Genomic DNA, 25,448 nt, shown 5'->3' with positions numbered 1-25,448 from the left:
CCGAAGCCACTCCTGGGTGTGTGCTTAGGGTCGTTGTCATGTTGGAAAGTGAACATTCACCCCAGTCTGAGGTCCTGAGCACTCTGGAACAGGTTTTAATCAAGTATCTCTGTGTACTTTGCTCCGTTCATCTTTGCCTCAATCCTGACTAATCTCCCAGTCCCTGCCTCTGAAAAACATCCCCACAGCGTGATTCTGCCACCACCATGTTTCACCGTAGGGATGGTGCCAGGTTTCCTCCAGATGTGAAGCTTGGCATTCAGGCCAAAGAGTTCAATATTGGTTTCATCAGACCAGAGAATCTTGTTTCTCATGGTCAGAGAGTGCTTTGGGTGCATTTTGGCAAACTCCAAGCTGTCATGTGCCTTTAACTGAGGAGTGGCTTCCGTCTGGCCACTCTACCATAAAGCCTAATTGGTGGAGTGTTGCAGAGATGGTGGTCCTTCTGGAAGGCTCTCCCATCTTCACAGAGGAACTCTGGAGCTCTGTCAGAGTGACCATCAGGTTCTTGGTCACCTCCCTGACCAAGGCTCTTCTCCCCGATTGCTCAGTTTGGCTGGGCAGGCCAGGTCTAAGAAGAGTCTTGGTGGTTCCAAACTTCTTCCATTTAAGAATGATGAAGGCCAATGTGTTCATGGGGACCGTCAATGCTGTATAATTTTTTGATACCGTTCCCCAGATCTGTGCCTTGACACAATCTTGTCTTGGAGCTATACGGACAATTCCTTCGACCTCATGGCTTGGTTTTTGCTCTGACATGCACTGTCAACTGTGGGGCCTTATATAGACAGGGGTGTGCCTTTCCAAATCATGTCCAATCAATTGAATTTACCACAGGTAGACTCCAATCAAGTTGTAGAAACATCTCAAGGATGATCAATGACAACAGGCTGCACCTGAGCTCAATTTCCGAGTCTCATTTACTTATGTAAATAAGGTATTTCAGTTTTTTATTTTTAATACATTTGCAAACATTTCTAAAAACCTGTTTTTGCTTTATCATTATGGGGTATTCTGTGTAGATTGATGATGATTTTTTTTTTACGTAATCCATTTTAGAATAAGGCTGTAAAGTAACAAAATGTGTAAAAAGGGAAGGGGTCTGAATACCTACCGAATGCACTGTATAACACATGGGTAAAACAATAGCCACCTACTAGACATTTATATAGTGCTTTTTACTAAACACAAGTCATTATTTAAATTTGACATTTTAGTCATTTAGCAGAAGCTCTTATCTAGAGCGACTTACTTGCTTTCGAGTGCATTAATGTCAAGTTAGCTAGGTGGGAGAGCCACATATCACAGGCATTGCAAGTACACTTTTCCTACATAAAGTAGTTATCAGCAAAGTCTGAGCTGGGGGGCGGGCGAGGGGGTCAAGTGGAAGTGGTGGTTCAGGAAAGTATTAATAAAAATAATAAAAAAATGGGGTGGGGGGGGGGGGTCGAGAGGAGGAGGAGGATTACTTAAGATACTATTTCAAGATGTAGGGATTCAGGTGCTTTCAGAAGATGAGCAGGGACTCTGCTGTCCTAGCTTCAGAGGGAAGCTGGTTCCACCATTCGGGTACCAGGACAGAGAGGAATTCAGACCAGAGGTGGGAGAACGGAGTGCTCGTGATGGGGTGTAAGGTTTTAGCATAGCCTGAAGGTAGGGAGGGGCAGTTCCTCTTGCTGCTCTGTAGGCACGCACTATGGTCTGCTAGTGGATTCGAGCTTTGACTGAATGCCAGTGGAGTTTGCGGAGGAGAGGGGTGACATGGGAGAACTTGGGAAGATTGAAAACCAGGCGGGCTGCAGTGTTATGGGTAAGTTGCAGGGGTTTGATGGCACAAGCAGGGAGCTCAGGCAACAGCGAGTTGCAGTAGTTTACACGGGAGATGACAAGTGCCTGGATTGGGACCTGCACAACTTCCTGTTTGAGGTGGGGTCGTACTCTACGGATGATGTAGAGCATGAAGCTGCCGGAGCGAGTCACTGTTTTGATGTTTGCAGAGAACGACAGGTTGTTGTCCAGACAAGGTTATTTTCAATCTGGGAGGGCGACACTGGAGTTGTCAACCATGATAGATGGGTATTTGAGCAGGCAGGCTTTCCCCGGGAGGAAGAGTAGCTCTGTCTTGTTGAGGTTGAGCTGGAGGTGGTGGGCCGACATCCAAGCTGAGATATCTGCCAGGCACGCAGAGCTGCGTGCTGCCATCTGGGTGTCAGAAGGGCAGAAGGGCAGAAGGAGGAAAGTAGTCGAGTGTCATCCACATAGCAATGATAGGCGAGACCACGTAAGGATAAGATAGAGCCGAGTGACTTGGTGTGTAGAGAGAATAGGAGAGGGCCTAGAACCAATCAGTGAGAGTATGTGGTAGGAGCGGCCTGGCAGGTAGGATGCAATCCAAGAGTGTGCAGAGGCTGAGATACCCATCCCTGAGAGGGTGGAGAGGAGAGTCTGATGGTTCACGGTGTACAGGGCAGATCGGATAGATCTAGGAGGATGAGTCAGCTTTGGCAGTTCTGAGAGCCTTCGTGACACAGAGAAGAGCAGTCTCGGTTGAGTGACCAGTCTTGAAGCCGGATTGGTCAGGGTCAAGAGGATCGTTCTGAGAGATAAAAAAAAAGAGTTGATAAGAGACAGCGCACTCAATTGTTTTGTAAAGAAAAGAGAGAAGGGATACAGGTCTATAGTTTTTGACGACAGATGAGTCGAGTGTATATCAATGCAGGTCAATTCGAGGACAGTGTGTATTTTAATTGTTTAATCATTGCTTATTTGCTTTTGAATATCAGTCTCTTCAGCCCAATGAGTGGGTTTATGAGCTGAAGTAACAAGTGACTCTGGTGTCGGATTACATTGCATAGTCACTGAAAGGCGCAGCATTGTCAAATTAAGTGCAATGCTGGAAATCTATCTGCATCCAAATAAACTAGTCCTGGCGCCGTTCTTTGGCAAAACACAAAAGGTTGCATATTGAATTCAATAGAGGGGGGAGGACTTTTGACCCCCCCCCCAAATCAAACAAAACACACAAAAGTCTCCTGCATACATGTACCTTGCCCTCTACATCATGATACAAAAACAACACCACACATCACAATAACCAAAACCTCACCACTTCTACAGCCATATATCCAACCCATCTTCCCCAGCTGTACAGACAGCCCCTCCAACACACCATATCTCCTGAAACATCTCCACACTTTTTATAATTTTACAGAATCCAAATTCCACCCTAAGGCACGCAGAGACCATCTCATTAAACAATAGTAAAGGGTCTGTTATCCCCCACATTTGACCCTGTTCCTCCTTGTTAGTCAAATAGCCTACTTTGCCTGAGCAAACAGAAAATTCAACAACACACATTTGGCCTTCTCCTTATTTGAATACCTATACCCAATTATAAACATCCCAACAGTAAACTCCACCCCCAACCTCTCACACAGAATTTCCAACAGAGACTCTTCTTCGGGCTAGGGGGCAGTATACTGAATTTCTGCCTGACTGACGTGCCCAAAGTAAACTGCCTGTTACTCAGACCCAGAGGCTAGGATATACATATAATTGGTAGAATTAGCTAGATAACACGTTGAAGTTTCTAAAACTATTGAAATAATGTCTGTGAGTATAACGGAACTGATATGGCAGGCAAACATCTGAGGAAAATTCATCCGGAAATAGTTTTCTTTGGAGGTCACAGGCCATTCCAATGGAAGTCTATGGGTCTATATATCAAAATTCCTCCAAGAATGCAGTTCCTATGGCTTCCACTAGATGTCAACAGTCTTTATACAGGGTTTCAGGCTTGTTTCTTGAAAAATAAACGAGTAGTTGTAGTTTATCCAAGGTGTTGTCATTAGGAAAGGTAGGCTTTTGGCTCGCATGAATGAGGGCTCGCTTTAGTTATTTCCCTTTCCTATTGAACACCGTTCTTTCCGTCTGAAATATTATCGTTTACACATTATTATTTACATATTAGGGTATCCCGCTAGCAGGACACCTAGACCAAAGAGGATGATTTTAATGGCATTAACCTGGCGCACACAGAAAACACATGAATCCCAGTTTCACTCAAAACACAGAAAGGACACCCCTGTCCGACTCCCGGTTCAACCTGTGCCAACCAGCTGTTAGTGGCCAGGGCTCCATGTAGAACCCTCCACTGGAGGTCCCCTGACCTCTTTGGTACTGGGTTTGTAGAGCCCCCTCCATCTAAAACCCACCATATTCTCCGCCCCACATACCCCCCGCCACTGATATGCCTTCACTCCTTTTAGGCTCCTAATATTCCTCACCTTAATGCAGAGGTTGTAGACGGCTCTAACTCCCCCAGGCTCGGAGTGTTAAAATCTAACAAGTCCTCCCGACCCCCTTGCCAGTCCCCAGTCTCTGCCGTCACCTGCAGTGGCGGAAATATTAGTGGCTCTCAGCATCGCAGAGTAAAAGTCTGAGAGACCTGCTGTCCTCAACCTCTCCAGCTTCATGAGGAACAGACCTAATCCACTAGCCGCTGATGGTGGTGATGGCCCGACCATAAAAAGTCCACCAGCTTGCATTGCAGGTCTGCGAGCAGACCGGTAGGGGGAGGATTGAGGACAGTCAGTTTATGCCACAGGGAAGATGCTACCAGGTTGTTGATTATCAGTACCCTCCCTCTATATGACACTTGGGACAGAAGACAAAAGCTCCCAAAGAACTCACAAAGCTCCCTCGTACACATTCAGACTAGTCTCTAGTGCCTGCATATCCTGACCATCCAAGATACGCCATTTGCATACACTGACACTGCTATGCCTGTCAACACACCCATGCCTGTTCAGCACACTCACTGCAGTCTCCTGTGTAGCAGTCCCAAAAAAGGCTCAATAGCCAGTGTATATAGAAGATAGAAGGCATCCTTGTCTGATGCCCCGTCTCACCCAGACTGGCCTACTGAGCCCCCCTCCCACCTTGACCATATATGACGCCCCAGCATACAATATCTTCACACAGGTCAAAAACCTTTCCACAAACCCAAACACAGATATCACATTAAACAGATAATCATGGTCCACTCTATCAAATGCCTTCTCTTGATCTAAAGAGACCAGTCCAAAGTTCACCTTAGAACCTCTTGACAAGTCCAACATGTCCCTGATTAAGAACAAGTTGTCCCGTGCTTGAGCGTCCCGGTATACAATGTGTCTGGTCCTTGTGTACTGTAGAGTTCAGATGGGACTTCAGTCTGTTAGAGAGGACCTAGGCAAATATTTTGTAGTCCGCATAGAGCAATGCCAAAGGCCTCCAGTTCTTAAGTTCACACAAGTCCCCTTTTTTGGGCAGAAGAGTCAGAGCCGCCCGACGGTAGCTCATAAGCAACTCTCCTACCCAGCGCATTCACGCAAAAGAAGTCTAGTCCAACTAGAATTTTGTTTAAAACTCCACTGGTAGTCCATCTACACCCGGTGCATGGCCGGGGGACATCTGGGTTACGGCCTCTGCCAGTTCATGGGATAACAGAGGAATGTCCATTTCATCCCTCTGTGACAGAGAGAGCTTAGGGAGTTCTGCTATCAAGACCTGAGCACACATAGGATCACACAATTCTGCCCTATACAACTCAGTATAAAACTCCACAGTCCAGTCCTGCATCTCCCCCACCACAGAGGTCACCCGCCCATCAGACAGCCGTAGACAATGCATGCCCTTGGCTTCACCGCTCTGTCTTTCCAAACCAAAGAAGAAGGAGCTGGGAGCATCCATCTCCTTGAGCATGGAGAATATAGCTCTTACAAGTGCTCCCTTTGCTTTAACCTGGAAAAAACTTCCCAGGTCTCTACTTAATTAAGCTAAATTAGCCTGGAGGACTACATTTCCTTGCCCCACCATCTCTACCTCCATCTCACTAATACTACGCTCGAGTTCCCTCAATACTTTCCAACCCTCTGAGGATGAGAGAGCTGTAGACTGTTGACAAAAAAGCCTAATTTGGACTTTTCCCACATCCCACCATTGACTCAGAGACTTATACTCCTCTCTTTGCTGCCCCAACCTTTCCCCCAAAAATCTGGAAATCTGAGAAAAAAGTGTCATCTTGTAAGAGCTTTACATTAAACTTCCAATAGGATTCATGCCGAGGCCCTGGTGAAATAGACAGCCTAGCCATGGTTATGTGGCGATCCGAAAACCCCACCGGGAGAATGGTAGCGCCCAACAGCCTATTGCTCTGATTCCTGGACATGTAAAAACTATCAAGTCGGGCTGCACTCACCCTAGCCCCAAAGACCTTCACCCTTGTATACTGTCTTGTATCAGGATGTCGAGTTCTCCAAACATCCACGAGGTCGAACTGATTAATGATGTCCCTTAACACTCCCCCTGACCCTGAATGAGGCTCTTCCCCATTTCTGTCTTTCTCAAAATCCATTGTGCAGTTCCAGTCCCCGCCGACCACCAGCGTCTCCCCATGCGCTACCTGTGAGAGTTCCTGTCTAAGACACTCAAATAGAATCCCCACTCGTTCTCCCTGTGTTAAGCGCAAACCCATGTTGTTCATTTCTGCTTTCACAATAAGCAGCCTACCCTTACGCACCTCCTTTGGAGGAGCACATTTTTACAGACAGACCCGGTACAAAAAGGACTGCCACCCCTGCACTAACAGACGTGTCCCTTTCCACCAGAGCTCCCAATTGACTTCATTCACCACATCACTATGTCTCCTGCAGAAACAACACCTGTACTCTTTTTTTTGTTTTACATATTCGCCCAACACACTCCTCTTTCTCGCATCTCTGGCGCCATTTATATTGAACGATCCGACCCGAAGAGTCTTGATAAGACGTGGGGAAAAAAGCCAGCAAAGAAAGACACCAGTAGCAAAACTCAAAAATCCCCAGTGCCAGAAAAAACATATTCATCTAAACATCATCTGAAGGGAGACTTCCTCAACCTAAACCGTTTCTTGGGTGAGAGGACACCATGTCCCTCATTTGTCATAGCATGTTGTACTGATCTTACACACTTTCTCGGATCAGAAAAAAAGATTCACTTTTTTCCCCTTGTTCCCATTCAGGAAACTTGTCAGTTCCCTCACGGTGTACTTTGACCCTTCTGCTTGACTGGCTATCATCATCCTCGTCCTCAGACTCACCTTCCTCATCTCCATCTCCCATCCTGACTACCTGCCCTTCCTCTCTCAAGGTTCCTTGGTACCTTAGACCACCCCGGCCTCTCCCCGGCCTCTCCCCTCCCACCTCCTTTATTCTCAGCCTCATCTACACCACCCTCCATAGCAAGACTAGGCCTAGCCTCAGCTACCCCACCATCTCTAGCCTGACTTGGCCCAGCCTCATCTACACCACCATCCCTGGCATGACTAGGCCCAGCTTCTCCTGCCTGCGTCTCATTGCCCCCTGCACGTTGACCTCGATTTCCCCCACTGGCGCCTGTACCCTCACCTTGTCTACTGCCTTTATGTGGGCACACAAAGCTCTTATGACCTAAATCCCCTCACTCAAAACACCATAGACTATCTGTGCTGGCAAACCCTGTGTAGAGCCTCTCCCCATGCCTCACTTTCAAAAGCACATTTAGCTGTTGCTCATTGTTATTCAGAAACATGAACACTTGCCTCCGGAATGAAACAACATGCTTAACGGCATCTGCCTGAAAACCTGCCAACAGTACACGAAAACCACTAGCAAACTTATCAAAAAGACTCAGCTCTTTCCTGAATTTATCATCCACAATAAACAGAGGCACATTTGCAACTACCACCCTGGTCGAAGGGGTAGAAAGAGGCGAAATTGGCACCAACACACCCCTTACAAACATTCCACTAGCAATGAGCCTACACACCAAATGTGCTATTTTCATGAACACAACCACAACTTTGTTCATTCTGGAAGCAGAATGTATAAATTCAGCTCCTACCTGCTCACCGACAGCGAGCAGAACCTCCTCCACCTTAACTCCATTCTCAGGAACACACCTGAATCCATGCCGTGTCGACAGAGTCTCCTCCGCGCTAGGCTGAGAAGTCGTCACGCACACCACACCTTCCAAACCCCAGGAAAGGAAAACTCTGTCCTCTTCCACCCTTTGAAAAAACAGTGGGTACAGCTAAAACAAACAGTGCATTAACCCTCCACCACAGAAATTAAAATTGAAAAAAAAAGACCAAGGAGAGAATCAAGAAAATAAGTTAGGACAGAGCCCTCCACAGCAAACACCCAAACTCACACAAATAATTACCAGCATGCACTGCGAGAGAGAAAGAGAGAGCGTGGAACTGGCAGTCTCTCCTTGTCTCTCACTGTTTTCTTTGTATTGAATTATATGTAGCTTAATATTTAAACACTTAGCTAAATGGACAGGGCGGGAACACTTGACATGTACTCATTTGAAATATGTAGTTAGCATGTTATAGATGCCCATAGACTTATATAATACCTTTCTTTAACCATTACTCCCACATTAATAAACCATTTACTAATCATTAGCAAAGTCATTTTGCAGTCCCTAATCTAAAGTGAGTGCTATTTATACTTTATGTATACTTTTGAAGTGTTTTGTGTCACCTGTCTAATCTCACAAAAAAAGACGGGCATGCCATTGGTAGACAAAAGGTAGGTGTGGCTGAATTTGTTTCCCAGTCCACCCCTGGGCAGAGTAAACTCCCACTGTCTGGCTGTGGCTCAACTTACCTCAAGAGACCACTTTTTTTTGGACAAGCTATGTTTTCAAAACTGCAATGTTTAAATGAGTTCAGACTATTTCCAGGGATACACAATATCCTGAAATATTTGTCGATGTATATTTTTTGAAAGAATACTAGATTTCCCTTGACGGAGTGATGCTGAATGTAAAAGAAAAAAAACCACAACTCACCTCACTCTCCCCTACCATTCTTAACCTGTTCTTGCTTACAGCAGCCTGGCCAAGAAGCCAAAAGACAACAATAGAACACTTTTTTTTTAAACATAGGAAGTACAGAAATCACTGGTTGCTTTTTTCTAAATATATTTGGTCGAGCTTATCTTAGACTGCCTGGTGTAAAGCAACACATTGACGAAAAAAGAGCAAAGCCTGCCCACCCAGCACCTCAGGTAAGCCAAAACAAGCACAACAAATGTATTGAACGAAAACAAATAATATCCCACCCACAACTGAAGTGCACAGACTCCCTTGGGTAGTTATTCCTGCAGTACCTGGTAAAAGGCTGGTGTGGCTGACATTCCAGGGCTGATCCCAGTCCACCCCGGGGTGACTTTAGTCCTGCTGTGGTTATTATGTCTATCTCTGGTTCTCTAATTAAGTATCTCTGGCTGAAATTACATTTCTCAGAGCAGGAGAAAATTGCAAGTGACGCAGCTCACCTCAGTCCCCTCGATAAACACACACCTCTACACGCACACATACTCTCTCTTAGCACGCATACGCACGCACACACTTATTATGACTCCTGTTGTCAGTCGTACAATTTACATAATTAGGTTAACATTTATTCCAGGTCTAATTGAGCCTTTGCTTTTCTGAACGTGAATTGAATGCGGTGCATTCGTGCGTCACACCTTTGCATAGCCTACCTTTTCCATTTTCCCGGCACTTGGAAAGGCGTTTTCAGTAATCCTCAGCTTTTTCTCCATGTGTTTACCCTTTAGGTGATTCATGTCAATTTGTGCATCTCAAATGGCACTTCTAAAGGGAAGTCGCCAGGGGGCACCTGCACTGTATCTGCGAGCTGTCGGCTAGAGCGCACGTGCCAATACCAGAGTGGGCACACTACCTATATAACGCAACAAAAAAAATATAAGAAAACTATCAGTAGAGTTGAACATGTGATGTTCCATTGAACTTGTATTTTGTATTCGGTACATGGAATTTCCTATCATTCCTTATCACTTGTTGAATCCACTTCAATCCGTGTAGATGAAGGGTTAACTAATAAGGATTGTTTAACTGAAACGGTGCTGGGTTTTTCATGCTCAACAGTTTCCTGTGTGTTTCAAGAATGGTCCACCATCCAAAGGACATCTAGTCAACTTGACACAAATGGGTGAAGCATTGGAATTAACATGTGGAATGCTTTGTACACATTGTAGAGTCCATGGCTCAACAAATTGGGGCTGTTCTGAGGGCAAAGGGGGGTGCAAATCAATATTAAGAAGGTGTTCCTAATGTTTTGTGCACTCAGTGTACGTGATCGTATACTGCACGTGTAAGTGTTACAGTATAGCTTCCGTTCTTCTCCTCGCCCCAACCTGGGCTCGAAACAGGGACCCTCACTCACGAAACATTCGTTACCCATCGCGCCACAAAAGCCGCGGCCCTTGAAGAGCAAGGGGAACGACTACTTCAAAGGTCTCAGAGCAAGTGACGTCACCGATCGAAGCGCTATTAGCGCGCACCACCACTAGCCATTTCACATCGGTTACATAAGCAAGGTTTGACACCATTATGTTTTAGTCTAATCTGTTTGGGCTTCTTGCGGTCAATTTGCAGTCTCCAAATTATTTGTAATTATGTTCCGGTTCCCCAACCATCTGCTCAAGAAAAAAATCCTCGTGGCTGAATCAAATTGATGATCCCTGCCGTAGAATCCGGCTCTCTGACAGACTATGTTTAACACTTTACGTGCGCGTGTGGGTGGGCTGTCTCAATCATAATAAATGAGTGGCCAATAAATCTTGCTGATTTAATTGCGATTAGCTATCAAGTTTCCCTGCCAAGAGGTGCTTTGAATTTTAATGAAATTGCATTTTAATAATTCAGAATCTTTCTAACAAGCGAGAGAGAGACGTGGAAACTGAGCTGCACTTCCAAACCTCCTGCCAATGTATGACTATATTAGACACATTTCCCTCAGATTACACAGACCCACAAAGAATTCGAAAACAAATCAAATGTTGATAAACTCCCATATATACTGGGTGTAATATCACAGTGAGTCATCGCAGCAGCAATATTTGTTGCTACAAGAGAAGAGCAACCAGTGAAGAACAAACACCATTGTAAATACAACTTATATTTATGTTTATTTATTTCCCCTTTTGTACTTGAACTATTTACACATTGTTATAACACTATACATAGCCATATTATGACATTTGTCTCTATTCCTTTGAAACTGTTGTAAGTTTAATGTTTACTGTTCATTTTTGATTGTTTATTTCACTTTTGTTTATCTATGTTTTCCCATGCCAATAAATCCCTTTGAATTGAAATTGAATTGAGAGCGAGAGAGGCAGAGACCAACCTGGCTCTTCAGTCACTGCAAGGAAAGGAAAGTAACCTTCTCCGCCCTTTAGTAATCAATTTACACAATCAGGACAGGAAGGCAGAGATTCCACAACCAGCTTAAACCCCAGAGTCGATGTCCGCGGACCGCGGAAGTTGAATTAGAATAATAAAAAAATCGCCATATAAATCTGTCAGTTTGAACTAGAGATATTTTTGTTGTTGCATGGGATGTCTCTCAATCGACCACACTTCCGGATCGGCGGTGAACGGTGAAAGAGCTAGAGCTGTTTTATCAGACCATGAGCAACAAAGAGCCACAGAACACTGCTGTACCTCATCGATCATTGCAAAAGTAAACATGTAAGCGCTCATACTTTGACCTCTCTCACTCTATCTCAATGCTTCGCTTCTTTTCTCTCTCAGCGTGAACAAACAAGCATTGAGCCGCCAATATCTGACACAAACACACACACACACACACACACTGCGCGCGCCTGCAGCACCGGTTTAAAAGTGCTGCCAACACATCGCGCGCATTACATCTCCTCCAGTATCTGCACAGAGAAAGCAATGTCCCCCTCTCCTCACGCCGCTACTGATGCGCTCGAGGAAGTCCGGTGATTGAAAGTCCCAATTGGAAGTCCCAATCACCCGCAGACATGCGAGGTGCGTGTCTATGGCTGTCCCTCACCTATTTGGCCGCCAGCCCCGACGGGTTGGGGGCACGGGAATACAGCAACTCAACCGTTATCGGCGGGGTTCTATTTGTGAATGCAGAAGGGCTGTTGAACCTCTCAGACCCGTACACGTCCAACCGGACAAATGTCTTCTCGCTGGACCTGGACGAGGGCACGCTCGCGGACTGGCACTCCATGGCGGGTAAAAAGCGCTACGGGGGAGAGTCCCAGAACGCGACCGTGAAATCCCTACTGGTCGTGGCTTACTCTTTCATCATTGTCATCTCGTTATTCGGAAACACGCTGGTGTGCCATGTGGTGATCAAGAACAAGCGGATGCACTCCGCCACGAGCCTGTTCATCATTAACCTTGCGGTGGCAGACATTCTCATCACGCTGCTCAACATGCCCTTTACTTTGGTGCGATTCGCACACAGGCACGACACACATCACAGATGATTACACACACACACACACACACCTTCGATGTTTTGTTGTTTTAAGAGCGTCTGAGATTCTTGCGGTATAAAAATGTAATATTTTACTGCTACCTTTTTCATCATGGTAGATCAGTGGTTATCTCAAGAAGGGAAAGAACGAATAGGTTTTAAAATCCATTTTAACCAATTATTCACAGATGGTTTGGATGATGTGTGAGGGTTATCTGTCAGTGTTAAATCGATATATTACGCGTATGGATAGGAAAGCTCCAGCCTTTCATCACTCCATCATGCCAGTAAAAAACGCCCTCGACAACATGCCTGTGTGGTCTCCCTCAGGTTCGCTTTGTGAACAGCAGCTGGGGGTTCGGGAAGGGTATGTGCCACATCAGCCGGTTCGTCCAGTACTGCTCCCTGCACGTATCCACACTCACTCTCACGGCAATCGCGCTGGACAGACGCCAGGTAGGTCAACAGTCATGCGTACAATTGGTGAATATCGTGAATGTCGGGTATGTGCTTCGTCTAATTAAAGTGTTGCAGTTTGCTTAGTCTAGCAAAATAACATCTGTAAAGGAAAGCTGTTAGGAAAGTGGGTCAAGCGTCAGCACTCGAAAGCGCAAAGGGGAGCTGTCCACGCGGCAATTCTGCCTTAGCTCAAGCGGGGGTATCAAATAGACTCGCTAATTGACAGCTTGTTACTAGTGAATCACCAGGCTGACCGTTCGATACAGGCAACGAAAAGCCAACTATTATGTTGTTGTGTCCACATAGAAATACATTTTTAGGGATAGGTCTATTTCAATGGAGCATGACAATATATGTAACATACATTTATTGGTTTATGGTCATCGTTTGAGGGACAAGACAGCTCCCAAGCTATAGGGACAAGTGTGTTATTTTCTGGCGTCTGCTGTAGTCTATCCTTTCAATATAATTCATATTTGATGGTTTTCACATGAAGTTGTTTTTCATAGAGTTGTATTGGATATGAGTCTACTATGTATCAATGAGCAACAGAGCTCAAGCTGAGTTTGAGTACGATTTTTTTTCTTCTCAAACCAAAAGTGTGGCTTGTAAGGGAGGAGTGTGTAACAGAGAATAGCAGCAGGTGTGTGTAATGGAGTGTGTGTCTTGGAGAATGTGTGCGGTCTGGTGTGTATAATGCGGCCTGATAAAAACACTTTGTTTGTGTGTGTGCAGGTCATTCTCCACCCTTTGAGGCCCCGCATGTCCCAGACTCGCGGCGTTGTGTGTGTGATTCTCATCTGGGTCATGGCCAGCTGCTTCTCCTTGCCTCATGCTATCTACCAGAAGCTCCTAACCTTTGTGTACAGGTACACACACACACAAGTACACACACACACTTTACCTTTGTGTACAGGTACCCCACACACACGCACACACAATAAATCGATAGAACAAACACTTCACTTTCATGCACAGGTACACACACACACACACACACACACACACACACACACACACACACACACACACACACACACACACACTATATTGATCAACCAAACACCACCTTTGGGTACATAATACCCACAAGGTATTATTCTCTCACACGTCTCTCTTCCCTCCAGCCTCTCTCACTCTCCCTCTCACTACATTTCTCATTAGACGTTTTGTTTTGGGGTTTCCAATATTGTTCCAATATTGTTGACTTTTCACGGGTGTATTCTTTCCTGTGCAATACTCAAAGCTGGTTATGGGGTCTCTCTCGTTTTCCTCTCTCTCCCACCTTTCATTCTCCTTCTCACTCTCCCCCATCTTCCCCTCCTTCTCACTCCCTCTTCCTTCTCCCCCCCCCCCTCTCTCTCTCAGTAAGGAGAAGGTGCGCAGCCTTTGCGTCCCCGACTTCCCCGAGCCCTCTGACGTCTACTGGCAGTGCATCGACCTCCTCACCTTCATCCTCCTCTACGTCCTACCCCTCCTCATCATCACCGCCGCCTACTCAACCGTGGCTCGCCGCCTGTGGCGCCGTAATGCTATCGGGGACACCACCACTGCGCAGTTCGCTGTGCGGCGGCGGAGGCGGCGGCGCACCCTGGCTATGTTGTTGGCGGTTGTTGGGGTGTTCGCAGTATGCTGGTTCCCTCTGAACTGCTACGTGGTGCTACTCTCCAGCCAGGCCATTCAGTCATCCAATGCCTTGTATTTCTGTTTTCATTGGCTGGCGATGAGCTCAACGTGTTACAATCCCTTCATCTACTGTTGTCTGAACCCCGCCTTCCGCCAGGAGCTAAGGCTGCTATTGGGCATGTGTCAGAGGAGGGGGCGTGGAGGGGTGGGGCCTGTGCTGGTGGCTCATCCCTCCTGCGCACCCTGCCACAGAGCCGCCTGGCCGGAGAGCCGCACTGGTTCTCGGCCGAGTCACGCCTCTTCACACCCGAGCCACGCCTCTTCTCGACCAAGCCACTCCTCGTCCTCTCGCCAGCCCCCTAAAGACAGGCATGTCCTTTTCACCGCTAGACATGCCAGTAAAACAGACATCCTATCAGTGGAGCCTATAGTAGCTGTCAGTTAACTTCGACTACCAGAATGCATTTGGGTTGGGATTGAGTGAATGATTGAGTTTATTTGACAATTAAAGACGTGTAAAGTTGCTGCATTAGGTGGTGAGTCCTGTTGAAGGACTACGTTGTTAGCCAAAGACAGTGGGGGCTCTTGGACAGGAAATGTGAGATCTTTAAACTTTCATGACAGCGCCACCTTCAGGAAGAAATGTCTCACATGGATAGGAGTAGGGGTTGGGGAGGTCTAGCAACAAATGCAACACCCAAACCAGCAACCACTCTGTTAGCACATACTGTATACACTGAGTGTACAAAACATTTAAGGACACCTTCCTAATATTGAGTTTACACCCCCCCCCCCCTTTCCCTTCCGAACAGCCTCAGTTCGTGGGGGCATGGACTCTACAAGGTGTCAAGTGTTCAACAGGGATGCTGGCCCAAGTTGACTCTAATGCTTCCCACAGTTGTGTCAAGTTGGCTGGATGTCCTTTGGGTGGTGGGACATTCTTGATACGCACAGGAAACTGTGTGTACTACCGTACCCTGTTCAAAGGCACTGAATGGAACACACACACAATCCATTTCTCAGTTGTCTCATGGCTAAAACATCCTTCTTTAACTTGTCTCCTCCCTTTCATCGACAATGAATTAGGTGGATTTAACAAGTGACATCAATAAGGGATCATACCTTTCACCTGGTCAGTCTATGTCTTGGAAAGAGCAGGTGTCCTCAATGTTTCGTACACTCAGTATACATTAGCAGAGCAGTATTGTCGCGGCATAGACAGTTCTGTTTGTCTCGGGACCGCATTGCACCACAACCTGCGAAACTTGCTCTGCCTCTCTTTATGTTCTGTCTCTGTCTAGTTATTTTGTCTCGCTTTCCGAATAAATCACGGACAATTATATCCGTTCTTGGACATCAAAAGGCGGTGGAATTTTGTCATTTCACCAGCTGCTGTTCATTCCCAAAAAATAATATTGTCTTCATTCCCGCTGATCGCCCACTGCACACAGATTATTAAGTGTTGTGGTGGGTCCCTGACAGCTTTTCATTTCATTTTTGTTGAAGACAGAACTATCTAACCAGTGGGGGTGAAGACTGTGAGCGCAATATTCCGCTCCCCGAGTTTCACTGCTGCTGTCGCGGAGTTGCAGGAAGGTGAGGGGAGCTAGAGTTTGAAGGAACAATCTGTAACTTTCACTTCATGTCGGAAGTGCTATCCCTGCACGTTTTGTATACTGTGGCGTTGGGTCTCGCTCGGCAAATGTAACTGAAGGTGACCCACAGAATTTCAGTAACTCTGTAGCAGGTTCTGTGCATTTGCCAAGATCCACTCCTAATGTTTGCAAACATGTGGAGGGACAGCGCTTTTAACCATTGACTGTAAACGAAAGTAACAGACCGAACCTTTAAGATCTGATAAGAGTTCAGGACCGTGGGAAAGAGGAAAGGGGTAAGCTTTTGTGGTCCCCGAAAATGAGCAGATATGTGCACCACGTCATTGCGGTCTCTCGCTCTGCCGTGTGTGATTCTTGCTAGCTGTCACTCAAATGGCGTGGGGCTGAAGCTCATTGGCCGGAAACTGCTAGAGGGCTGGCCCACGTGGGGGTAAATGTAGGGATTTCGTGGCTAATTGACATAAAATCTTAATTCTGCTTATAGATTTATGTACTGTATGTATACATATTGACACATCCAGCCCAAAGCGGGGGTAAAAAAAAAAAACGTTAAAAAATCCTAGTTGCCAAAGTACCAGAGCATAAATGTATAAATGGACTCCTGAGTGGTGTAGTGGTCTAAGGCACTGCATCTCAATGCAAGAGGCATCACTACAGTCCCTGGTTTGAATCAAGGCTGGATCAGATCTGGCTGTGATTGGGAGTCACATAGGGCGGCGCACAATTGGCCTGTCTGGGTTTGGCCGGCGTAGGCCGTCATTGTAAATAAGAATTTGTTATTTTAACAGACTTGCCTAATTAAATCAATATTAAATATATATATATTTTTTTTTTCAGTTTGATAAATATATTAAAGAAAAACGTGGTAAACTATACTTGACGGAAGGAACCCTATAGGCCTGGTCAAAAGTAGTGCACTAAAGTAGAACAGGGTGCTATTTGGGACACTTTCTATAATGAGAATGGTACTGGTTATATTATGCATGAGCTTGTTGGAAATTAGGCACAGAGTAACCTCGTTCACAGGCTCAATTGCAGAGAGAGCCGGCTGGTGGACAAGATGAGTCACTCATCAAAGGGTTCTGTAATACTGCTGATGGAACTGGTAACCAGACCTTGAATAACATGTTATTTGTTTTCTTTTAAATACTTTGTATCCATTTTATTTAGCTGACCAGGAGTGCCGGGTGGGTGAGGTTTGCACATTTGGGACTATTCTATTGTAGGTTAAGTGAAATCAAGTGCATCTAAAGTATGTGAAAGAAAACAAGCAGCGTTTTCACCAAGACCTGACAGTGATATGAATGACAGATTTGCATGTCTGTGTCAATGTTTACTTCTTAATTCATCTGAATGTTGAGCGAACCGGGTAAAAGTGTGAGCATCTGTGACTTGATGTTCACGTGTACAGATGATAATGATGGTGGTTTAAACCTGACATTCGAACATGCTTGCGTTAATGTTTGGCTTCATGGAAGTTGTTCTCGTTTTGAACGTTGACGCTAGGGTATTGTGTCGAGTTGGTGGTAACGTCAGGCATGAGCATCTGTAATATGACGGTTTTGTGATGTAAATGTGATGTGGCATCTGAATTGTGATTTCTTCCGTCTCTCTGTGCTTTCTGAGATCCATTGCCTTAACTCATAGTGCACATATCTTTGTGTACACGCCTTTCTCATGAAAGTCTGTACTTTCCTTTTGCGATATTTATCAATGTGTTCATGAATTAGGATTCTCCACCAAATATTGTGTTACAGATGTGTTTGTAGAATTAGATATGTGATTCTCTTTTCAAAAGCCATTAAAGTATGCGACAACGATGGGTTGGTGTGACTCATAGACAACGGTATGGTTTTGTGCACTATTACTTCTGAGCTCCCTTCTTCCATTAAGAGTCTCTCTGTGTGTGTGTGTGTGTGTGTGTGTGTGTGTGTGTGTGTGTGTGTGTGTGTGTGTGTGTGTGTAGCTAATCTGAACTCCAACTCTGCTACTATTCATGAGAGTGGGGGGGGGGTCATTGTGTTTCGAGGGAACGTGAGGTCCAAGGTCAGTTGCATGAATGTGTGCAGAGCATTTCACGTACGGCACATGAAATGTGGGCTCAAAGAAGCACAAATAAGGTGACGTCTGTCTGATGACCTCAAGCAAGTCCCAAAGGAATGTCGATTAACATCCTCTGCCCCTTTGCAATCAAATGACACTCAGGATACGGTGGTTTTTACGAAAAATGTGATTTTAGTCCTGCCGTGACAAACAAGTGTACTGACATTTACAATGCCTGCTAGGCTGCTATGCACAATCTATTCCAATTTAGGATTTACACATTGTGGTTGCGGGGTCAATTTCAGTTTCTGTTTAAATTGTATTCTGAACAAGTCCTCATCAAAATGCAGTTAGTGCCTACCCAGTGGTTCTGAGAACCAGATATTTCTCGGAGCAAGGTAAAATCATGGTTGTTCTATGGTTATTTTGGATACAACCTTCCCATATCCTTTCCTACAGGTTTCCTCATGGATCTACTTAAAGTAATGTTGTCAAAATGGTCAGAGAACGTTAAGAAACAAATGTTCTTCTGTGGAAATTTTGGTACTTCAGCATAACCTTTTTGTCCAGTTTCCTCATGGTTCTATTTAAAGTCATGTTCTCGGAACGTTAAGAAAACTTACCATTAAAACCACAACAAAACATTAGTAACATTCTAAGTATATTACTGAAAACCATGTACATTCCGTTCTTAGCATCAACAAAACTCTCTTCAGCCTCTATCTTGTTAGGTATGTTGGCCACATCTAAACTTAATGGGTGCTTGTTTCCTTTGAAATAAATAAATAAATCCAGCTGCTTCTCAAAATACAATCTCAAGCATTCATTTGGTTGCTGTGCACTGCCTTTAAGAACTGATTTGAGTTCAGGACTATGGGAAAGAAGAAAGTGGTAAACTATACTTGACGGAAGTTACCCTATAGGCCTGGTCAAAAGCAGTGCACTAAAGTAGAACAGGGTGCCATTTGGGAAACTGTCCACGAGAAGGCTACTGGTTATATGCTACATTATGCGTTCACTTGTTGGCAATGAGGCACTGAGTAACCTCGTCCGCAGGCTCAATTACAGAGAGAGCCGGCTGGTGGACAAGATGAGTCACTCAAAGGATTCTGTAATACTGTTGATGGTACTGGTAACCAGACCTTGGATACAATTGTATTTGTTTTCAAAAAAAATTGTATCTATTTTATTTAGCTGAACAGGAGCACCAGGTGGGTGGGGTTTGCACTTTTTGACAATTCTATTGTAGGGCAACGTAATCAAGAACACCCAATTTATGTGAAAGAATACAAGTAGCGTTTCCACCAAGACCTGATGGTAATTTGAATTACAGATTTGTATATGTTTGTGTCGTTTCGTTCTTAATTCATTTGAATGTTGAGCGGACAGGGTGAAGTGTGAGGATTTGAACATGCTTGTGTTAATGTTTGGTTTCATGGAAGTTGTTCTTGTTTTGAACGTTGACGCTAGGGTATTGTGTGAGTTGATGCTAACATCAGATATGAGCATCTGTAATATGATGTTTTTTGTGATGTGGGATCTGAATTGTGAATTCTTCCCTCTCTCGATCTGTGCTTTCTGTAAGTGTGTGCAGATGCTTGCATGTGTGGGACGGTATTGCCAAAGGGTTTGAGTTACGTTTCTGCTCTGGTTTAGCTCCTTAGTAATGGATTGTGACTGGCTGATTGCTCTGTTAACATTTGGCCAATATGTTATTGTCCAACCCCTTTAACTTTTTCTCTTTTTCAAAAGCCATTAAAGTATGCGACAACGATGGGTTGGTGTGACTCATAGACATCGGTATGGTTTTGCGCACTGTCATTTCTGAACTCCCTTTCTTCTTCCATTATGAGTCTCTGTGTGTGTGTGTGTGTGTGTGTGTGTGTGTGTGTAGCCAATCTTTCTGAACTCCAACTCTGCTACTATTCATGAGTGTGTGTGTGTGTGTGTGTGTGTGTGGGGGGGGGGGGGGGTCATAGTGTTGAGGGAACGTGAGGTCCAAGGTCAGTTACATGAATGAGTGCAGAGCATTTCACATACGGCACATGAAACACCTGAAAGGCGGACATGTGGCATCAAGAAGCACAAATAAGGTGACGTCTGTCTGATGACCTCAAGCAAGTCCCAAAGGAATGTTGATTAACCTTCTCTGCCCCTTTGCGATCAAATGACACTTTCAGGATACGGAGGTATTTACGAAAAATGTCATTTCTGTCCTGCTGTTTACGAACAAGTAGGTGACATTTAACATGCCTGCGAGGCTGCTATTCACAATCTATTCCAATTTTATATTCACTCATTGTGCTTGTCGGAGACAATTTCAGTTTCTGTTTGAATTGTATTCTGAACAAGTCCTCATCAAAATGCAGTAACGGTGCCTACACAGTGGTTCTGAGAACCAGATGTTTCTCGGAGCAAGGTAAAATCGTGGTTGTTCTATGGCGCGGTGGACTAATTCCAATGAAAGAGACCAGAAGGTTTGAATCTCACTGACAACATGCCACCATAAAAAAGACATGTTTTTCATGATTAATGCCTAAGCAAATTAATGTCCATGTGTCCTATATGTGCTTGGAGTTCAAAACAATGTACTAAGCCCAAACTAAGCCAGAAGTGTTATTAAAAGTATTATTGAATGTTATTTAATTACCTTCAAATAACCTATCATTTCCATTATCAAAAATTTCAGGTAACCATGGAGTAACGTTCTCAGAACCTCCATGCAAACTAAAAAATGAGCATTACCAGAAGAGTTCAAATTTTCACTATTGCTATCATAATGGGGTGGCAGGGTAGCCTAGTGGTTAGAGTGTTGGACTAGTAACCAGAAGTTTGCGAGTTCAAAACCCCTGAGCTAACAAGGTACAAATCTGTCATTCTGCCCCTGAACAGGCAGTTAACCCACTGTTCCTAGGCCATCATTGAAAATAAGAATTTGTTCCTAACTGACGTGCCTGGTAAAATAAAAAAATTAATGTTTTGTTCCGTTTTAACGGTCAGGTTATATATGGGAAACCAAAAACATACGTTTCCACAACTTCCAAGGAACCAAAATTGGTGTAAAAAAATTGGTGTAAAAAAATTGCAAAGTAATCCTTTTTTAGATTTAATTTTAAGGCAACAAAATGTGAAGACTGTGAAAGGTGTATCTCTTGATCCATTGCCTTAATTCAAGGTGCACATCTTTTTGTAGACCCTACCATGAAATGCTTACTTACAAGCCCTTAACCAACAATGCAGTTAAAGAAATAAAATTAAGAAAATAGTTACTAAATAAACTAAAGTAGAAAAATATAATAAAATCAAAAATGAACAAAATACATTTAGATAATAACGAGGCTATATACGCAGGGTACCGGCACCGAGTCATTGTGCGGGGGTACAGGTTAGTCGAAGTAGTGTGTGTGTGTGTGTGCAACTGTGTGCACATGCTTGTATGTGTGGGTTGATATTGCCAAAGGGTTTGAATAAAGGTTCTGTTCTGGTTTTGCTCTTACGACTGGCTGATTGTTAACTGAGCAATTGGTCAATACATTCATTATCCAACCCATTGTTGGTTTGAACTATTTCTCTTTTCAAAAGCCACATGACAAGGATGTGCTGGTGTGATTCATAGATAATGATATGGCTTCATGCACTTCCTCCATTAAGTGTGCGTGTCAGTCAATGTTTCTGAATTCCCACTCTGCTACGATTCATGTGAGTGGGAGTCATTGTGTCCAGGGAACAAGGTGTACTAGGTCAGTTCTACACGATTGAGCACAGGTAATTCAATGCACAGCGCTGAAAGATGTCATTGGAAATGTGTCGACAAAGAAGCACTAACACGGTGACTTGGGGTCTTTCGTTGTGCTGCTCTGTAAGATCTACTGCCACTGAGAGAGCGAGACCAGCGGTAAGCTTGTCCCATCATAGCCACGGGAGGTATGGGTACTGCAGCACCCCTTGACAAATCTGAATTTAAAAAAGTGCCCTGAGCCTTTAGTAGTTCTGTATTAGCGGACCGATATAGCCGTCTGTGGTGCGGGCGACAAAAACAAATTCTGCCCCTCACACAACAACCAAACAAGCCGCACTCCCATCCCCAAAACACCTTCCTGCAGCTACGGTGCATTCGGAAAGTATTCAGACACCTTGACTATTTCCACATTTTGTTTCATTACAGGCATATTCTAGAATAGATTCAATAAAAAAAAAAACTTCGTAACTCTACACAAGATACCCCATAACGACAAAGCGAAAACAGGTTTCGAGACGTTTGCAAATATATATATCACTTATTATTGATAGGCCTATCTACAGTCATGGACGAAAGTTTTGAGAATGACAAATTCATTTTCAAAGTCTGTGGCCTCAGTTTGTATGATGGCAATTTGCATATACTCCAGAATGTTATGAAGAGTGATCAGATGAATTGCAATTAATTGCAAAGTCCCTCTTTGCCATGCAAATGAACTGAATCCCCCCAAAACATTTCAACTGCATTTCAGCCCTGCCACAAAAGGACCAGCTGACATCATGTCAGTGATTCTCTCGTTAACACAGGTGTGAGTCGTGACGAGGACAAAGCTGGAGATCACTCTGTCATGCTGATTGAGTTCGAATAACAGACTGGAAGCTTCAAAAGGAGGTTGGTGCTTGGAATCATTGCTCTTCCTCTGTTAATCATGGTTACCTGCAAGGAAACACATGCCGTCATCATTGCTTTGCACAAAAAGGGTTTCACAGGCAAGGATATTGCTGCCAGTAAGATTGCACCTAAATCAACCATTTATCGGATCATGAAGAACTTCAAGGAGAGTGATTCAATTGTTGTGAAGAAGGCTTCAGAGAGCCCAAGAAAGTCCAGCAAGCGCCAGGACCGTCTCCTAAAGTTGATTCAGCTGCGGGATCGTGGCACCAGGAATGGCAGCAGGCAGGTGTGAGTGCATCTGCAGGCACAGTGAGGCGAAGACTTTTGGAGGATGGCCTGGTGTCAAGAAGGGCAGCAAAGAAGCCCCTTATCGCCAGGAAAAACATCAGGGACAGTTTGGTGAGGGACAATGCCTTTTCCAGCATGATGGAGCACCTTACCATGAGGCAAAAGTGATAACTAAGTGGCTAGGGGAACAAAACATCAATATTTTGGGTCCATGGCCAGGAAACTCCCCAGACCTTAATCCCATTGAGAACACGTGGTCAATCCTCAAGAGGCAGGTAGACAAACAAAAACCCACAAATGCTGACCAACTCCAAGCATTGATTATGCAAGAATGGGCTGCCATCAGTCAGGATGTGGCCCAGAAATTGATTGACAGCATGCTAGGGCGGATTGTAGCGTATTGATATGACTCAATCGGCTGCTCTCATTTATTTGTGCCGTACAGATTGTGGTTACCATTTAAAAACCAAACTGAAGCAAACAAAAGCAAAATGAGAGTTTCTATTGGTGAGGTCCCCGTATAGGTCTCTGTTTCATTCCGTTTAAGAAATGTTTTGCAACAGATTCGGAGTAATGAATACGCCCCAGTGGCCAGCCAGTGACAAATGCGGTATTTCAACAGCTGCATATTGTGGATCCCAGCCTATGGAATACAAATTTGAGTTCCTCCCTTCTAAACTCCCTTGTGGTATTGTGCTCCATACTATCAAATACAAGTTCAATTTCAGAAGACCATGAGTGGGGCTTTTATTTTCTTAATGGAAAATTACCATCTAGTTTTTTACTTTTCTGTAGTGCTCCAAGCATGCCATTCCGAGAGCAAATTCCTTTTAAACTCGAAGCAATGAGCCCAATCAACCCTTCATGACCCCCAAAAAACTAAACAAAAAACAGAGTAGGCTAATTTGTCCTTAGTTTTTGGGTTATGCTCAAGTCAAACAATTTCGCTAATCCACAGTGAGTGCACCAAACATTAGGAATACCTGCTCTTTCCATGGCATAGACTGACCAGGTGATTCCAGATGAAAGCTATGATCCCGTATTGATGTCCACTTGAATCAGTGTAATGAAGGGAGAAGACTGGTTAAAGAAGGATTGTTAAACCTTGAGACATGGATTGTGTATGTGTGCCGTTCAGAGGGAGAATGGGCAAGACATAAAATGTAAGTACTGTTAAACGGGGTATGGTAGTAGGTGCCAGGCGCACCGGTTTGTGTCAAGAACTGCAACGCTGCTGGGTTTTTCAAGCTCAACAGTTTCCCATGTGTATCAAGAATGGCCCACCACCCAAAGGACATCCAGCCAACTTGACACAACTGTGGGAAGCACTGGAGTCAACATGGGCCAGCGTCCCTGTAGAGTACTGCCCTGACAAATGTATGCTGCTTTTATGGAAAAAGAGGATGAAACTCAATATTAGGACGGTGTTCCTAATGTTTTGTACACTCAAGGTATATTTCCATATTTCCTATTCTTAAAGATCAAGGGGTATTAAATGAATTGGAATGACTGGAAATCTCACAGAAATGTAAATATATTGCCTAATCATAGTAGATAGCATAGTAGATAGGGTTAGAACAAGCCTACATAACCAACCCATAAAGTAAAATGCAACATTGATTTATCCTGCAATAGATGTCGTTCAATTGGTAACAGACATTTTTGTCTTCTTCTAATGCCTAGGTTGATGTTTATTGGGATGAGTCTTGTCCTGAAGGCAGAACTGAGCAATTTCTGCTAGCAAAAACTCCCTAGAAAGGCAGGAACCTAGGAGGAAACCTAGAGAGGAACCAGGCTCTGAGGGGTGGCCTGTCCTCTTCTGGCTGTGCCGGGTGGAGATAGTATATAGCCAGGGGACAGCAGAGGGAGCGCGCCCCTATCCACATCGACAAGACCACTGTGGAGAAGTTGAAAAGCTTAAAGTTATCAGAGTATACATCACTGACAATCTGAAATGGTCCACCCACGCGGACAGTGTGATGAAGAAGGCGCAATAGCGCCTCTTCAACCTCAGGAGGCTGAAGAAATTTGGAGATGCCCCTAAGACCCTTAAACTTTTACAGATGCACAATAGAAAGCATCCTATGGTGCTGTATCACCTCCTGGTACGGCAACTGCACCGTTAGCAACCGCAGGGCACTCTAGATGGTGGTGCTGTCTGCCCAACGCACACTGCCTGCTCTCCAGGACCTACAGCAAAGGCCAAAAAAGATCATCAAGGACATCAACCACCCGAGCCAAGGCCTGTTCACCCTGCTATCATCCAGAAGGCGTGGTCAGTACAGGTGCATCAAAGCTGGGACCGAGAGACTGAAAAATAGCTTCTATCTCAAGGCCATCAGACTGTTAAATAGCCATCACTAGTCGGCTACCACCCGGCTACCACCAAGCCTGCACTTTAAATGCTGATGCCCCATATATTATAGACATGGAATCATTGGCCGCT

At 44.7% G+C, this 25,448-nt stretch overlaps 1 protein-coding gene across 1 annotated transcript; it reads left to right on the top strand.

Annotated features, from left to right (window-relative positions):
- Positions 1 to 11,739: 11,739 nt before the first annotated feature.
- On the top strand, positions 11,740 to 19,876 carry LOC135506750 (G-protein coupled receptor 83-like). The gene is made up of 4 exons (XM_064926102.1): positions 11,740 to 12,308; positions 12,668 to 12,793; positions 13,532 to 13,665; positions 14,165 to 19,876. The coding sequence occupies exons 1-4, from the start codon at positions 11,871 to 11,873 to the stop codon at positions 14,865 to 14,867; spliced, it is 1,401 nt and encodes a 466-aa protein (XP_064782174.1). The 5' UTR covers positions 11,740 to 11,870; the 3' UTR covers positions 14,868 to 19,876.
- Positions 19,877 to 25,448: the final 5,572 nt, after the last annotated feature.

The sequence above is a fragment of the Oncorhynchus masou genome, chromosome 20 (genome assembly GCF_036934945.1).
Source record: "Oncorhynchus masou masou isolate Uvic2021 chromosome 20, UVic_Omas_1.1, whole genome shotgun sequence".
Taxonomy (NCBI): domain Eukaryota; kingdom Metazoa; phylum Chordata; class Actinopteri; order Salmoniformes; family Salmonidae; genus Oncorhynchus; species Oncorhynchus masou.
This window is presented reverse-complemented; position numbering and strand designations above follow the sequence as displayed.

Bases quoted from the DNA above. Each gene is read 5' to 3' on its own strand.
- LOC135506750 (XM_064926102.1), top strand. From the start codon at position 11,871: ATGCGAGGTGCGTGTCTATGGCTGTCCCTCACCTATTTGGCCGCCAGC. The intron at 12,794-13,531 runs GTAGGTCAACAG...GTGTGTGTGCAG, and splicing joins TCGCGCTGGACAGACGCCAG to GTCATTCTCCACCCTTTGAG. The intron at 13,666-14,164 runs GTACACACACAC...TCTCTCTCTCAG, and splicing joins CTCCTAACCTTTGTGTACAG to TAAGGAGAAGGTGCGCAGCC.